This window comes from Brachionichthys hirsutus, chromosome 15 (genome assembly GCF_040956055.1).
Source record: "Brachionichthys hirsutus isolate HB-005 chromosome 15, CSIRO-AGI_Bhir_v1, whole genome shotgun sequence".
Taxonomy (NCBI): Eukaryota; Metazoa; Chordata; class Actinopteri; order Lophiiformes; family Brachionichthyidae; genus Brachionichthys; species Brachionichthys hirsutus.
The window spans coordinates 5,818,517-5,835,652 of NC_090911.1; the positions used below are offsets into that span (position 1 = coordinate 5,818,517).

Here is a 17,136-nt window from a genome sequence, read left to right on the forward strand (position 1 = left end):
ACCAAAGGTGGTGATTATCAGTATACAAGTGATCATTTTCAACAGCAGCAAAGAAAGAAAAAAAATTATATACTCTGTATCCCAGGATCATAGAGAATGAAGTGTGATTTTTACACACAAGATGCTTTACTTTCATAGAAAGAATGGAATTTATTTAATTACTCTATATATATATATATTTACATCTTTTTTATTTCAAACTTTGTAGCTGACAAGCAATGAAATCAAAGCAGTGCACACATTTTAATCATCACAAAAACATCCGAGCTACAGAGTAAATGCAGAAACACTTCAGCTGAATAACTTGGATTACCAGTGACGTGGAGCTGGCTATCATTGTATATTGTGCTTCTCTCTGTTCATTTTTTTTAGGTTTCTAACATCCGTCAGAACGTTGCTGTTGTACCATTGTTACTCTCAGACTTGAGCTGGCAGTATCATCCACATCAGCGGGATGGCACATCTCCCCAAACGTGCACTCATTGCTAATGAGACGCTTCCGAGATCTTCCTGTACACCATTTCCTGTTTATTTTCAAAAATAAAGCAAAAAAGTCTCCTTCGTTTACCCGAGGAATGGATGGGGTCTCCGTTTTCTCGGTTTCTCACTCGTGCCCGAAATGAGGCGTTTCTACTCATCACACAAACTAACATTTTCCTTTATGAGTATTCTGATTTTCGTCTCTGGATGCAGCTTGTAGGAAGTCTCCGCAAAGCCATCCATGAATGATCCCGACATCAGCAGCATTCAGACTAGGTACACACACACACACACACACACACACACACACCATCAGTCTATACGGAAAGCCTTCATTTAAACACATCTCAATACTTTAAATATAGATCCTGGGGGTTGCTTACACGTCCGAAGGTTCACTGAGAATTGAGGAATGTGGATTAATTTGAGAAGCCGAGCAGATGCTGTCAAATCCGAGTTAACCGTTTGTGATCAATTAGTTTCAGTCAAGCGAAAGGCATCACAACAGAAATAAATAATTTAACCAGATCAATGCTGATAAATAATGAATTGTTAACAAAACATGCTTGCTTCACCAGGACTTGTAGAACAGAATAAATATATTAAACAGCAGCCAGACGATATACGATGAAGCTGCTTCACTTTGTCACATCTCTCCCTGTAACTTCACATATTTGTGGACAAAAGCATGTCCCTGGTATAACATTCAAGAACAACAATACCAAACTTGAATCATTTAGTACGAGGGTTGGGAGCTCTCCAGAGAAAAAAAACTGTGAAATTATACCTGCAGTTAGTCTGGAGTCACGAGAATCAGAACCAAAACTGGGCACCTGCGGCGGCAGCCTGGGCCTTTCTGCAAACTTGAGTTATTGTTACCGGCCAGCAAAATATTTCACATTAAGTTTTAGGAGAGCATAAAGCCTCAAAATAATGGTTCTCGCTTTAATTGGTGGCATGTGCCCTCTCAGGGCTTCTAGAATTCCCAGAAAATGTGACCCGACAGAACACGGTTGACATTTGTGCAGCTCAGACTCAAGAGCTTCCAGTCACCTCCCTAACACATAAGCCTCCCGTCTTCTTAAAGGTACAGCTAGAAAAGATGGGCCTTTATCCCTGACAGGATGTCTTTGAATGCATTAGTGGGCATGAGGAGAAAGTCAGTTAGTGATTAGTCTTTTGTCTCTGATGAATGAAAATTTCCAGGGATTATTCACTAGGATTTACTGTTCTAGAAATAGAGTCCACCCATCTCTAATTAACATTTCCAAGTAAACCCATCCTAAACCCTTTTACTGTTATGCTTGTTCGGATTTGAGTAATATATAGGAAGGTTTGAGTCAGTCCAAGTCTTTGAGGTGCGTTCAAGTCCACAGTCCAGCTGCTATGTGAACACCTGCATATCCATATGCTCCGGATCAGAGTAGTTCATCGGGGTTGATGGACGGCAGGGGTTGTCTCCAGTAACAGAAAGAGCTGAACTCTGGCATGACGAAGGCCTCGTTCTGCTCTTTACTCAACAGAGGGAACACATGCTCCACCAGCTCACTGAGCCGGCCGTAACTGCGGAGAAATAGATGAGGTCAGAAAACCAGAACCGCAGGGAGAGACGGAGACACAATGGAAAGGATTCTGGGCTAGACTGTGAAATCGGGAACTATTGTTGAGGGGTCGATGAGAATCAAGCAAAATAAAAAGAAAATGTGCTGTAAACATCGGTCAATAATCAACCGAGATATTCAGGAACACATTTTGACACTCCATTGACTGCAATGTCAATGAACATTTCAAAGTGATCCAGAATCCAGGATCTCTTCTGGATCATCACCAAAATTTAATCATCCATTCCTGGTAACAGTCCAAACATTTCCTGAAAATCATCCAGATCTGTGCGTAACGTTTTGAGTTATCTTGCCAACAGATTCTGGCAAAAACATAACCTCCTTGGCGGCGGTAACAACAGTAAAAAGCAGCAGAAGTAATAAGAGAAGTGGGGTTGGTCCTTCAGGAGGACAAAGAAACAAAACAGTTATTAGGGTAAAGATGCTATAATGTTTGTGTTGGCAAACATTGCCTCTTTACAATTAAAGACACTTAGCAACATTAGCATTCACTTTAACCAGAGTTTCTGCCAAGCAAACAAGTCCAATCATCGTGCCCTCTTCCACACCGTTTGGTTCTCCTCCACCTTCCTGGGGGGAAAAGTCTGCCTGTTTTGCTGCTGAACGCTCCACTGTGTTTAACAACTAATCATTAACCCTGTCTGCCTTTGTCCAACGCTGGACAGGTGGTGATAAATGTTGTGTACAGCTGCATTCACACGAAGGAACTGTGTGGGTTGCCAGACTGACCACTTTCATATTGCACAACGCCTTATTCATGCTATCGATTCCCTCGCACTGAGATAGTTAATGTACTTACGAGGTCTTGTTTCCCTTGGTCTGCTCCTGGATCAGCTCGCCTTTGGGGTTGACTGTGAAGATCCTGCACAAAGGGACTCCCACCTCCTTATAGGCAAACACATCCTGTTGGAGACAAAACCTTTAGTCAATATATGACTCAGGTACAAGGGAAGAAGGGAAGGGAAGGGAAGGGAAGACACTTGTAAAACACAAATATTAAAGTTTGCAGATGTTATTTAGTTTGTGTTTTTAATGTTATTGAGTATTAAAAAAAGCTATTCCTCTTAGAAAATTAATGTGAAAAAAAAATCCGTAGTTTAAAAGTGCGCACAGAGTAATTCTAACAATGCCGTGGGATGATGCAAGCCCATTAACAACCTCAGGTTTTCTGATTGTGGCCAATTTCCACTCAAAATATTTTGGCCAGCAAATGCAAGACTGCGTTTTTGCGGCTGGTATTTCTTCCTTTTCTTTCGTCTGGTGGAGACAAACAGAGGTTTGATAATTAATGCCGCTTCATCTGGCTGACGACAGTGGGACGCTGTGCCCAGCTTGAGCTTCCTTCCACAGACAATGTCAGACGGTGCCAGACTCCACCAGTGACCCCAGCTCAGGTTCAGCCCAGCACTGATTACATAGGATCGTGTCTGCTAATTGATAGCTGTCGCGCTCAGAATACATCATGAATGAATCGACTTCTGGAAAACACGGCTCCCCAACATGTAAAATGCGAGCTATGCAATGTCTGACATCTTCAAACATCCATTAACTCACATTAGTTCTATTCCCAAAGGCGGCGTAGAATGGCTGCTTGTTATGCTGGAACAGGTTTTTGATATCTGTAAGGCATTCAGTCTTGAAGATCTCTGGTTTCTTCTCAATAACCTCCCTGAAACAAACAAACAATTTGATTACCGTAGAAATACATATGAATGTTCTCAGCACAGGGCAAGTCTAAATTAAAAGGAGTCTAAATACAGGACTAGTTTCTTTCCCAACGTTCATTTTTAACTCGAGTTATATAAGATTCATCTTTTTCCCCATATGCATTGGAAGTAATGTGTGCAAAAAACAGTTTAGTCCAATTGAGACGATGGTTGCATTGTTTACGCTGCATGCAAATGAAAGCAAGAAGGCCATGCGGCCATGACAAAGCTACATACTGGATGAGGTAAAGGTCAGCACAAAATCCCACCACAATCAAGTATGAATAAGTCAAAAATAAAGCAGAACAGTGTCTCAACTAAACTAGTGACAGAAAATATTTTTATTTGTGCCGACCTTTGGTAAAGCAGGGAAACAACTGCTCGACGAAATGCCGGATGTCGCCATTTTACATGCCTGAAATGATTAATGAGCCTATATGGCATAACAGGGCTTGCATTTTACAGTTTGTGTGCTGTGTGTATGTAATATTTAATTTAGAGAGGAGATGAGCACAATAATTTATTGCTTCTGACAAGCCAGTGACATTTATGTCCACGCAAAGCTGCAGCTGCATTAATGAGGGTCGTATTGCGTTTAATTTACTTGGCAATAACTCTTTCGTAAAATAGCCAGTGTCAATCAGTTAAAGATACTAAATTCAAGCTACAGCTGTAGATGTTTCAGCATTTCTGAGCTCCATAACATATTAACTATAAATCAGTTGTTTACCAATAAAGTTTGATCAATTCCTAGTTTAATAGCGCAATGAATGCAAAGACGCAGTCCTTTATGGACTATAAATCACTCAGAAATGCAGAGATAAATAAGCTACCATTCTCTAAACTAGCGGGAAAAAAAAAAAAAGTCAGGCATTAAGGCAAAGTCTTAAAGTTTATCTCCCAGTTTAAAAGAAAAGCAAAAGTAACGGTAACCAAGTGAGTTTCATAAAGCTGAGGCAAAGGGCTATGGATAGAGTTAACATGTTTTCAGTTAGGTTTGAATTTCCTGTAATTTTGACAACATAAACATGTGCAAAAATTATTAGAATGGATGATTTTGGAAGGATTACAAGATCAAAGAAATCTGAGGAGATTTAATTATGAAGACAAAAAGTATTTAAGTTTACAGGCAGATTTGTCAGCTGCTTTGAGGTCAGATTTTATAATTTGAAGGATTCAATGACTCTTTTTTGGGAAGAAGTATTGGCAACCTGGTGGGAATTTATTATATCTATATTCTCGTACCTGTGGAAGGCAGAGAAGAGGCTGCTGGGAGACAGCATGAGGGGCCCCCGGGGTAGAATGGAGCCTCCTTCATTGACCCACTGCAGGTAGCCTCTCGTCATGTCCGCCATGCCAATGGCCCGCGCTGAACAGTACAAGAACTTATAACCATTCCTGCAAATGGGAAAAGTGGCACTTATTACTGGTTATTCCAATACAGCTAATTACCATGAACATCATTATCTACCACTAAGAATAGTTACTTCTGTCCTTATTCTAGCCTCAACTACTTTTTTTCCATAACTTTTTCGAATGACTCATTAAGCTTTCACATGATCTAGTCTCTGTACGATTAAAGCAGGGATGGAGCTTCCTGAGTCATCCACCTGAAAGCACCCCACGCAAAAACTGGGAGAAAATAACACCTCCCCAGAGAGACAACTGGGAATCAGACCCAGACAGCGCTACCACAGATCCTTCCTCTGTGATTAATCAGTGCTGGAGTATACTTACTCAGCTACCGAGTGGTAGAGCTTTGCAATGCCCTGGTGGGTCCAGTCCTTCCCCAGTTGTGGCAAGATCTGTCCAAACACATCTGACCTGAGGTATTAAAGACATTAGTGACATAAAGGCAGACATCCCCATCTCAGTAGCTACAAAAATGTAGCACGTGTAGAATAAGTCAGAGAGAACTCATACGTGGAAAAAAAACAAAAGGCAGATGAGTCACAAAGGCGGTTCAAAATGGTCACATAAAGCCCCATAATTACTTTTCATCATATAATGATAGCATTATGGACTGGCCTCAACTAATGAGGATTGGTGGCCTATGCGAAGGCACTGGCTCAACCTCAGCAGATGGCTGCATGTGAAGACAGAAATGTAAATGAACTCGTTACTCAAAGAAAGCCACATGTCAGGATGGCCTAAAGGGCTGCAGAGATAATAAGCTCCAGTCATGCTGGACCCGTTTGATGTTAAACATGTACGAATCTGGGAGGCTCAAAACATGAGTTTGAAAACAACTGTGGAATTCGGGTCAATTACATACATAATGACAGTTATTATCTCCAATATCAAATATGAAAACACCAAAATAATTAAAATTAACAGTGCACCACATGCTACAGAACGTCATTATGATTCTTGCAGGCGAGGGAGAACCACCTCATGTCATCTCTTCAGAAGTCGGTGAATAACCCAAATATAATGACTGATTAAGTTGGGGTAGCAATCAGCCTGTTTTAAAGCTAGCAAACAAGAAAAGACGACAAATGTCGATGAGGAAATAATTGAAAAGATGTGGTTCACAAAAGCCATCTATTTTTCAGCGATAATTTAGTTGCCTGGCAGCACCGTCCGCCAGCTGATGCAGGATGTGTCTCATTAGCTAATGTAATCATGCTCGGAAAGTAGGAACATAATCGTCCAGATTTGACAATCCTTGAAGTCAGAAATATTTTAATTCTGGCTCATACTTTCCACAAGCAGATTTGGGTGTGTTCTAACACCTCATACATTAAGCTGCTCTTTCTCTGTCCCGAATGGATCCAGTGAGTGGGGGCGTAGACCACATCCGGTGTATTGATGGGTGTTGTCCAGCCTCGACCCGCCAATCATAGAAAGCCCAGCTGGAGCCTCTTGCCTTCAGAGCTCCTCGGGCGTGCCAGACCAGTGACGGCTGGCTTCCGGTTGACCAACTTGTCCGTTGTATGCGCTGCTCTGATTTAGTGACGTTCTGCCTTGGTAAGAGACTCTGGGCCTCGGGGCTAGATTCAATATTGATTTCACCATCCACTCTGGTTAGTTGAACTGTGTTTAGATATGCTAGGTTTCGGGATGCTGGCTCCCCAATGTATTTATTGCTTCTTTTATGCAAAGTTATTTTAGTTGGGATTGCCGCCTTTGACCGAGATATTTTGTTTGTTAGTTTGAAAGATATTGCAAGAGTTTTCAGTTAAGCTTGCCGCCTTAGCGTGCGATATCTGTTGATTTAGTTGTACGAGTTGAGCCGCACCCAATGGCCCATGTCTACTTCATTTGTTTGTCTCTCTTGTCTGCGTTTATTCTGAATAAATAACTTTAATTCTATCCAGTATGACTGGTTTATGTGCGTTCCCTTTTCCCTCCCACGAGTCAAAAAGGGGGCGTAACTCAAAGTATTCAAGGAAGAAAATGTTCCTGTGAACCTATTTATAATGGTTTTATTATAATTTCTAGCTATTTTACCATATTCTAGTTCAGCATTCAGATGGAGTCATTTTCCCAATAATACCCGCTACAAATCAGCACCATTACTTTGTTTGTAGGGGCTTTGGAACTGTTGTTAAACACTTACTTGGTGATGGTGCCATCAATGTCAGAGATAATGACTTTGTCATCCCAGTTCCACAGGTAGATGGTGCCTTCGCAGCGACAAGTACCCTGGTATTGGGTGGTGATGCTGAACGTCACATCGTTCGGTCCCTCCTTCAATTTCAGACTGGCCTAGTCAGAAAAGGAGGAGGCAATTTGTTCTCCCGCCCTACAGTGAACATCCGTCGGTCTCTAGTACCCCCTACAGGCTTTAAGTAGAATGGACACTATAAAGTTCAGAGCTGCCCAGCAGGGGGCGCTTTATGCTACAGTACAAATCTCATCTAGCACACATCCATGACCTACTCTCTGAAAGCCATCCACTTTTCCAGTTAAAGATTAGACTCCAAGTATAAGTATAATGCCATGTTGTTAAGAATTCAGGCTTGAAAACATGCAAGAATAAACTTACTATTTGCTCAGAGGAGAGGCGTAGAGACTTTCTATAGGTGTGTGGGCTGGGGTGGTGCTGACCCTCGACTGGAGGTAGTCTCTCCTGACAGGACGCAGCACTCACCTCCTTGGATTCCTCATCACTGGATGAGTCTCCCGCTTTAGACCTAGAGGAAAACCAAATAAGGTTCGTAATATCAAAAACATGGTCTGAAACTAAATATGTAACTTTGTCAACAAGTCTTGCGGTTGTTTTTGTTTTGAGATTTTGCAGCTTCCTTACGACAAGGACAGTTTCTCCAGAGCTAGAGACGGTCCTTCCCCCTCCAGATGAGACTCCTCCTTAGTTTCAAGCTTAGTCTCTGACTGAATGAACAAAAAGGCAAAATATGGAGACAAACAAAGTAGATACAGGAAACAAAAGACTTAAGAATGCAAGTCTATAGATACGTTAGATGAAATGTGCACACCTGCTTAATTGTACTATCCGCCCTTTTTCGCCAGAACCACCAGCGACCTGACTTCTTTGGCATTTTCTCCTTCACCCAGGCCTCCTCTGTAGCCTTGGCAAAACACGCATACAAGACAGTTAACGCAGATCCAAAGTAGACCAAAATTAGTGACAGCTCACTGAGCAGAAAAACCAGATCAAAGTTACCTTGGGTAGATTCTTCTGAAATGCTTGAAGACTTAGAACTAAAGGTGCAGCTAGTGTCCAATTATAATATCTGAGAAACAAGACAGTAAGAGACCAAGCTGATGACATAAAAAAAAAAACATTTTCTACATCTCATGTTATATAAATATGCTCATTCACCTATTTGCTAGCTTTACTACCAAGTTGGGGTTATCGATAATTGCTGGGTTTTCAGCAAATTCTTGATAGGTGATGATATGCTCCATGAACCTTTCTGCAAACAAAGAAAGGAAAATGAACATTAAATGATAGCAGTTGTGCAAAAAATCAGTGGAGGGGAGTAATCAATGTCTTAAAGTTAAGTAAAGTTAAGCTTAAGAAAAACTTGCAGAAGAGCAAATATACAGCACGTTCATATCCATGCATACGTCTTGATTGAGACAGATGAAGTTCAGCGAGAACGCCAAAGCGGCATGGAGGAAGTACGGTTGGGACTCAACACTAGCAAACATGTGAGACATGTAGAACGAACACCTGCAGGTGCCATCATTAAAGGGCTATCACTAAACATACCAAGCCGTTGTTTTGGAAAGAATAGAATCTTCACCCACTGTGGCTGATATACGGTGGTTACACACACGAGTTTGGGACATCTGTACCCGACGAGGTCGTTCTTGCATAAGAGTACTCATTACTACTTAACTTAAGAGTGCTGGCGTACCTTTGGATATTTCTGCATTTTCTGTGAGGCCTCCACACAGAGAAAGAGTGACATCAGGGAGGTCACTTGCTGAGTCAGACATGCACTCTGTCCCACTGTCAGCTGCTGCACTTCCCACTGACTGTGGAGACTGTGAACCGGAGTGCATTTCTGAGTCCACCCAGTGCTTAGCGGCCGCCTCAGACTCGCTGGAGCAACAAAAGAGAAGAAAACCACTCCTTTAGGCATCGACTCTTACTGAATAGGAAGAATATTCTTATACATTTAGTGTTCCTATTTGAATTCAACAGGTCAAGCGGAACTATTAATAAGATGCCTCTTTCGTGGTCTAACCTCTTGGGAAAATATCGTGCAGCAACGTCAGGTTCAAGTACATTCAGGTCGTCGAGGTAGATATCCTCAGGCCCCTGATGCTGGCTCCTTTTTGGGACACCTTCACAAAATAATTCTTTATCACTTAATGTTCAATTAGAACCAACGCACAATACAACATGGTTGAACAAAGCCAGACAACCAGCGGACTCACCTTTCTTCTTAGAGGGTGAATCGCTTTGAGGCGTTGAGGGTGCCACACTGGATGGAAGGATATCCAGGGGCTCTGAGGGCGTTATAGGGCTAATAGAAGCTGCGGTGCAGGCAGGCGTAAGAGGACTCAGAGGTATCACATTGGTGATAGGGGTGCGCGGCTCAGGCTTCACGATGGCACACACCGAGGAAGGAGCACCCTCTTCCTTTCCACTGTCAGTCTCGTTTACCATGGCCTCGGAGCTGAGGATTACCCGGAAATGGGTGTCCTCTGATGGAGTGATGTTCACCGTTTTTAATACTTCTTTTTTGGTGACCTGCACATTCAATGTCAGGGGAAACGCTTAGGCGAACGTATAAGGAGAAGTTTGAACTCTTTTATCAGAAGGTTAGTGGAGACGAGTACTTACCCTTGCCGTTTCTGGAAACTCCCCCCATGTCCACTGCATGTGAGACTCAGCTCTGAGCAAACTCTCTGAAGGCAAGACAACCAGTTCTGAGTCGCTCTTTGGGGAAAAGGCCTGAGACAAGCCATGACTGAAGAGAGAGTAAAAAAATGCAATAAAAAAAAACAACCACAACTCGATGGAGTCTATTGGATGGCCGAAGCTCCATCTTTGCGGATGGCGCACCTGTCATCTGTCGGCCAGTCCCCATCAGACAGTGGGTAGCCATCTTGGTTGCGTCTGGCCGCAGGTAACTTGGGGTCAATGTCTCGCATAGTGGTGACCGAAGGTGACCTAAACCCGGGATGAAACGGATCAATTTCCCTGATAAATCAAAACACTTCTATTCACACATCGTCGCTGAGCAGCCAGCATCAAAGCTGAACCTACCTTGAGACGCGTACCACGGCTTCCTCGTCGGAGCTCAGGTCCATTTCAAAGATTTCTTCATTTTGCCCACTGCTGGGCATAGCAGCAGGGGCATTAGCAGCAGCAGCATTAGCAGTAGCGACTGCCATTGGCGGGGTCAGCTCCTCTCTTCGGGGGTCTCCTTTGTGCTTCTTCCTTCGCTTCTTCTTCTTTTTCATGGCCATGGCGCCGTGAGCGGGAAGCTCAGGTGGGTCCTCTGGGTCGGCAGGATCATCCTCCAAGTCGTTTCCTGCTCTGTGCTCAACCTCTGACATCCAGAACAGGTGACTCTCAGTGGGGATCGGGGAGGTGGCCAGGTGAGCAGGGACAATCTGCTAAAGCATTAAGTGGGAATGCAGGCACTTAAGACTCGGGTACAAAAACAAAGAGCGAACACACAAGCAGCATTAATGATCCCTAGAATCAGCATAGCGGAGCCTGTGGCTCAAGCCCAGCCGAACAGGGATCCTGATAGTCACGACGAGTCCTCAAAGCTTGTGTAACGTTTCACTTGAATGTAACAACTCCAATGTTTCCTCACACTAAAATTGCATTCAGCGTTAAACTAGTTCCACTTTCATTGAAAGGGAAACGCATAGTCACGAAGTGTTTTTGAGTTGGTGCTCCGCAATAAATAAATAAAACCGCACAGGTTACAATTTCCTCGGCTGTTTCGTGCGCATACATTCTGCTGCTCGGCTTCCTGGACGAAAAAGGCCTCTCCGTTGTCACCAAGCTTCATGTGCAGGTTCACTGGCTCTCCGTTCACTTCGATGTCGATCTGAAAGAATTCCCGGAGAAAATACAATGAACGTAATGGCACTCATTTTGGAGAAGGTTTTATAAGCAATCACAAAGAGACACTAATTAAGCTAAAATGCATTTATATATAGTTTCTGTACATATGCATGCATCTTTAAACTGCTGAATTATCCCTCAGACAGACAGTCCTATATTTCCCCCTGGGCTTGAGAAATCCTAATAAGTGTGTTGCTCCTCTGGGGCCTGAATTCTGAAAAGCTGCCAACAGAACAGGAACCAGCTGACCTGAAGCCCTTCGGAGATCTGACATCACTCAAGGAAGCTACAGTGGGTAGTGCTGTGACCTCACCACATAAATAAGGTGCGTTCGTATGTTCTCCACATGTGCGTGTGTTCTCCGGTTCTCCCGACTTGTGATTCTTCGGGTCTCATTTCTTTTGCTGATGTCCTTTAGTGCTAAAGCCACTGCAGCCTCAAGATTCAATTTCACCCTCTCAGGGCTGTTGCGGGGAATTTATGTGCAGTGAGGTACAGCTCGGGATTTCAATGCCCACTTAATGAGCCAGAGCTGGCGAGGATCACTCTCAATCTCTCACAGTCGGCGACGAGTAACTGAAAGAATATTAGGACTCCTGGAGACAATGGCTTTAAGCAGATGTCTGAAATTAAGACATGCTATCGAGTCGTTTCTCTGTGCCGGCGGGAGACAGCGTAGCTTTGTCGGCTCGTGTTCTATTTTTGTGTGAAAACGGAGGGAAAGGATAAATACTTTTTCGTTATCCCAGCCCTTTTTATAATGATAATCCGGTTTCTAAATCACATGTATGGAAACAGAGTGTCCAAACGCCAAAGGATTTAATAACCTCCGCCGAGGAGGTTGCGTTTTCTCGGTTTGTCTGTCTGTTAGCAACATACGCAAACTCCAAAAGTTAGACAGATCTTGATTAGATTTTCAGGAAAGGTTGGGAATGTTACCAGGAACAGATTATTACGTTTTGGTGATGATCCAAAAGGGATCTTGAATTATGGATCACTTTGGAATTTCCGTTAACATTGCAGCCAATGGAGCTTCAGGATTTGTTCCTCAGTATCTCGGTTGATTATTGAGCGATGTTTATGGAATTTGGCAGTCATGCGGGGTGGGGACCTCTATCTTACCACCATCTGGATCGGATCCAGAATGAGTTCAGGAAAAAAATAAACATTTTAACATTGAAAACCCCATTTACAAATACACATCAACTCCGATTCACTTTTATTTTTCATGGTTGGTGTATAAAGATACCAAAAGCAATTAAATGTTGATGATGATCAGCATGAGGACGTGTAAATGGAATTATGAGGGTAATTGTGCTGCTGGGTGGAGGCCTGCGCTCTGAGCGCTTTTCTAGTTAGTTTGTCAACTAGTGCCCGACGTGAATTCTGAACATTCAAAAAAATATATGCATCTGCATATCAGGAAAACGCATGAATAATGTTTCAGCCACTTCTAAATCTATCACTAACAGCAGCCCCCAAAAGGTGCGAAAAGCGAACTCAGGGACACGTGCACGACCGTTACACAACAGCCCTTGTTGTTCAGGCCTACTTCTTCACATTTCCTCCTCCTCTTCCCACACATTGAAGTTTGGTTCTTATGGCAACAGCACCACAAGAACCATTCAGCCCACCCTCCGAGCCGATCAGAATTCCGGGCAGGTGGGTGAGGCTGTCAATCCTCCACAAACCCTTGCAATGTCTGTGCCACAAGCTTTCTTCAAGTCAGGGAACATCGTTACTGTTCCAAGAATAGACATCATGTGATACTGAAGTGGTGTGAAAGCACCGTATTATTCTCCGTGCGCCCTCATTTATCAACAGTGCGTAGAAAAGGTTCTAAATTCGTTCCTACAAATGACATTTAGAATGTGTGCAAGTACAATAAAAATCAGTATTTATCAAACGTGTGGAACTGGTCGTACGCACACCTGCAAGTAATCAGTGTTGATCAATCTCACCTGCCCTTAAGTACGCTCGATCATTTGCATTCGGACACGCCTTCAATTGACCATATATGGGTGCAGCACTCCCCTTAAAACATGTGAATGGATCCATGTTGCACCAAAATCATGGCAAACGGGGGCAAGAAGGACAATCTCCCGGACACGGAAATCGGGGTACTTTAGAAGTAGAGACAACCCTCAATGCCGGTGTGTCTCTCGCTCCAACATCGGCTGCATTTCGCGGCATAAATCCAGCAGGGTATTTTTTGGGACGCGGTACCTGCCGAGAAGCCAGCTCTGTGCTCTCCCTGAATAAATCAGCACGATCTTTGGAAACGCGCTCTCTGCCGAGCGCACGATTCTCCCAATCCTCCGATAATGCGAGATAAGCCATGGCTTGCCAACATTTCAAGTTTTCTCTTCAGTGAGTCCCGTCACAGCTGCCTTTTATAGCTTTATATAGAACCAATTATTCAAAAGGTCTGCGAAATTACTGATTGAAAATCTTTAGTAATGAAAGTGTCATTTCAGAACAAGGAATACTCAACTACTTAACAGGAAATGAAGAGAGCAGGAAGGTTCAGTACAAGCTTTGAGTAATATGGACTGCCTACATCACACACGCACACACACACACACACTTACCACTTTCTCCTTGGAGCGCAGCACACCCAGCTTGCCAAAGCGCACATGAAAGGGCGAGCACTGATAGGTGCCGTCTCTCTGGCGGACGACCACAACATCGATGCAGCCCGACAGAGTGGCCTGATTAATGCCCTTATACAGCTCTTTGACCGTTACCAGCACCTGACCCGCCAGCTGGCCCACGTAGTTCATGGTGTCCGCCTGCAGGGGGCGGAATAGCAAAATGTTAGCTGAAGCCACTTTTGTACAGAGATCGGGCGACAGTGTCAAACCGAGGACGGATATCGGCCACGCCTTTGTCTTCTAATGATGGGAAAACCAACGGGAGAGCGACGGTCTGGTTTGTGGTTTTAAACGGTGAGGTGGCTTCCGGTGACGTGATGAAATTTTGGAACACAAATTGGTGTATAAAGTCAGCATGCCACTTGTCTGTCATTTCTACACATCACACATTTTGCTGCGTCTCCTGCATGTCTGGCAATTACAAACTATTTGAGCTCTAAAGCAAACAAAACTTATCAATTTGGACAATTATTTTATTAGTTTTTTTACTTTTAACTGAAAGCACAGAACGTCTGTTTGCAGGTGCAGAAATGGCAGAACTGACCTCACCTCTACCAACTACAGAGACACAAAGTCTGCAAAAAAAAAACAGCAAGCACAAACACGTAGAAAGGTCACAGTAGAGCAAATTCTAGGTTAAAACAAATAATGCCTGTAGTCAGAAGCTGTCTGGAGAGGTGCCAGCATTCAGCAGTTAGAATGCAGTCCTGTGAGATAGACACATTCAGCCTGCTGCTACCCGTATTGGTGCTTCTATATGCATTCATGGGTCGAAGCGCACACAAGTAGCTGCTGAATTTTACCTGATCTTTGATAAAGGTGCCTGAAGTTTTGGATACGTTTTGATAAGCAGAAGCGAGAGACGGTGCCCAGACAGTGTCAAAGTGATTCACGAGTAGATTGTCTTGTAGACTCAACGACAAAAAACAAACAAAAAGCCAACACACATGCAACCGCAGACTGAGTCAGTGTGGTAGGCCCCTCCAGCGTCAGATCCAAGCTGTGACTGGAGATAACATGTCATCTCTGACTCACCAGGGACCACGATGACCCCGGAGACAAGGACTCTTGTTCGCTGCCCAGGGACTCCCGTGTCCATCATGGACCTCAGTCTCAAGACACGACACGCCACTGGAACCATCTTTTTTCTCCCATGACAAGACTGATAAAGATGCCCCGCCATCCTGAACCCAACTAATATTACCCACGTAAACACACTCAACCTCCCAGAGGTGAGCACAGCACACCAAGATCTGAAAACAGTGGCGATTGTGCAACACTGTCAACTTTGTCATACTTCTTCGAAGCTCATTTCTTTTGCAGGATGTGCGCTTGTGTTCATCCAGTCAGCTGACAGGAAACGAGAGGTTCAGCCAATGAGACGGCCTCTCAAAGGTGGCGGTGTGATGCTCTGCGATAAAGGGGAAGTTAATTCCTGCAAAGAGCTACGCAGTGTTTTTACCCTGATAAGAGTCGAGGATGGGGGATGACTCTGAGTCACATTGAGTCTTTTGTTATTGTGCAGACTAAGTACAGGGACTCTGCATAGTTCACATTGATCCTTTTCATATTTCTATTCGGTGCATATGTGTCAGTCAAGAAGACTCTCAAATCCAAGCACTGATTAATTCCAACACGTTTTTGTCATCAGGAAGTTCTCACTGGTCCAACTTCTAGCATCTTGCTGCCTGGCTTAGCTCTTACACAAAGGCCTCATTTCTACCGTCCCGTCTGCTAAGCCTTTTGTAAACACAATGAAAAAAAACGCAGCAAACTCACGCCGAGTGAAAGGCTTCCTGTTCATTCTCTGTTTGAATAAGCGATAACGCATCAATAGATTATCAAAGCAATGACTTAATGACATCTTCAGAGTACAATTCTAAAATAAACTTTTTTTTGCCCTTCATAGAGACACACTTGTAGCATTAAGTTTAACTCCAGACACTGATCTGACTAGAGGAAGCAGCCCTGTGGTATGACTGAGCCGTCCAAACAGTCAACACAAGGCTCATCTCCCAGTTCCTGTTTAACCTGACACGCTGTTAAACAGCATCAGCTGAGCCTGATTATTTGTGACAATTCCCAGTCATCCAGGTCAAGGTGGTGTAGTTAGTACAGTCGGGTCAGAACTCGCCCTGACACGTACACCGAGGGAACAAAACAACCCTCTCCACAAGCGGAGGGCAAAACACAGGAGGTCAAAAACCTCAGGGCAGGACGCGGCGGTCCGGTGACCCTTAGGTAACCTTTTAAAGATCCCAGTACTAAGACAATAAAAGGAAATGGTCAACGATTAAGAGACAGTGTCACTGTCTGAACTTTAAACATGTAAATAGAAAATGGCCAAAACCTAACTTAAGCTTTGGCTTTATCTGATTTAAATCACTATGCATCTTAAACAGGGTTAGGGTTAAAACACTGATAAAGCAAGACAGGCGTGAAAACCTCCAAGCAGCGCATTACGTACGACCTTTCTACAATTATCAATTTAAACAGTGACGTACAGCTGACGCAAACCCTAATTGATGTGCGAAACCCGTTACGTTGCACCAGAAACATGCGGTCTTAAAGCGGATAGAAGCTTAAATGTCACAATAGAAACTTAAATGTCACAATAGAAACATAAATGTCACAATAGAAACATAAATGTCACAATAGAAACATAAATGTCACGGCGACCACTCGGGCAGAGTCAAAACAGAGAAGCGGAAAAAACAAATGAATGGAGTCGGTTTCACGTCTGCTAGTCAGCCGACACCGGGCTAGCTTCAGAGTCAGGCGGGTTACCGTTAGCAAAACAGCGCCGGCTCCGGCGGTGACGGGAGAGAGTCTGTTATCAACACCTCGGCTTTAAATGATTAGTCGTGAAATAAAACAATTAGCGGCCGCGACGCTCGCACAGAGCCAGCCAGTCAGATGAATCCGCCGTACCCAGAAAGGTTAGCATTGGTACCGGCTAGCTAGCATTAGCTAACGCTACGAACGCGAGCGGCGTCGATGAAAGAGAAAACAACCTGCGAACGACTCCGGTTCCTTCAGCGGGAAGCTGCCCGGTGAGAGCGCTCTTCTTGCGGCTTCAGCGGGTCCCCATGTCTCCCGAGCACCAGGAAAGCTCCTCGCAAGACCTCCTGACGTGTCCCGCGTCTGGACCACCGTGACTGCTGGAG

The 17,136-nt window shown here is 43.9% G+C and overlaps 1 protein-coding gene across 1 annotated transcript; it reads right to left on the reverse strand.

Annotated features, from left to right (window-relative positions):
- Positions 1–1,898: 1,898 nt before the first annotated feature.
- Positions 1,899–14,098, reverse strand: lpin2 (lipin 2). The gene is made up of 19 exons (XM_068748634.1): positions 13,907–14,098; positions 11,203–11,298; positions 10,500–10,852; positions 10,296–10,403; positions 10,074–10,200; positions 9,665–9,980; positions 9,472–9,571; positions 9,139–9,326; positions 8,598–8,691; positions 8,439–8,508; positions 8,251–8,343; positions 8,064–8,146; positions 7,800–7,947; positions 7,371–7,519; positions 5,546–5,632; positions 5,054–5,206; positions 3,657–3,771; positions 2,902–3,005; positions 1,899–2,043 (listed from the first exon to the last, which is right to left on the reverse strand). The coding sequence occupies exons 1-19, from the start codon at positions 14,096–14,098 to the stop codon at positions 1,899–1,901; spliced, it is 2,721 nt and encodes a 906-aa protein (XP_068604735.1).
- Positions 14,099–17,136: the final 3,038 nt, after the last annotated feature.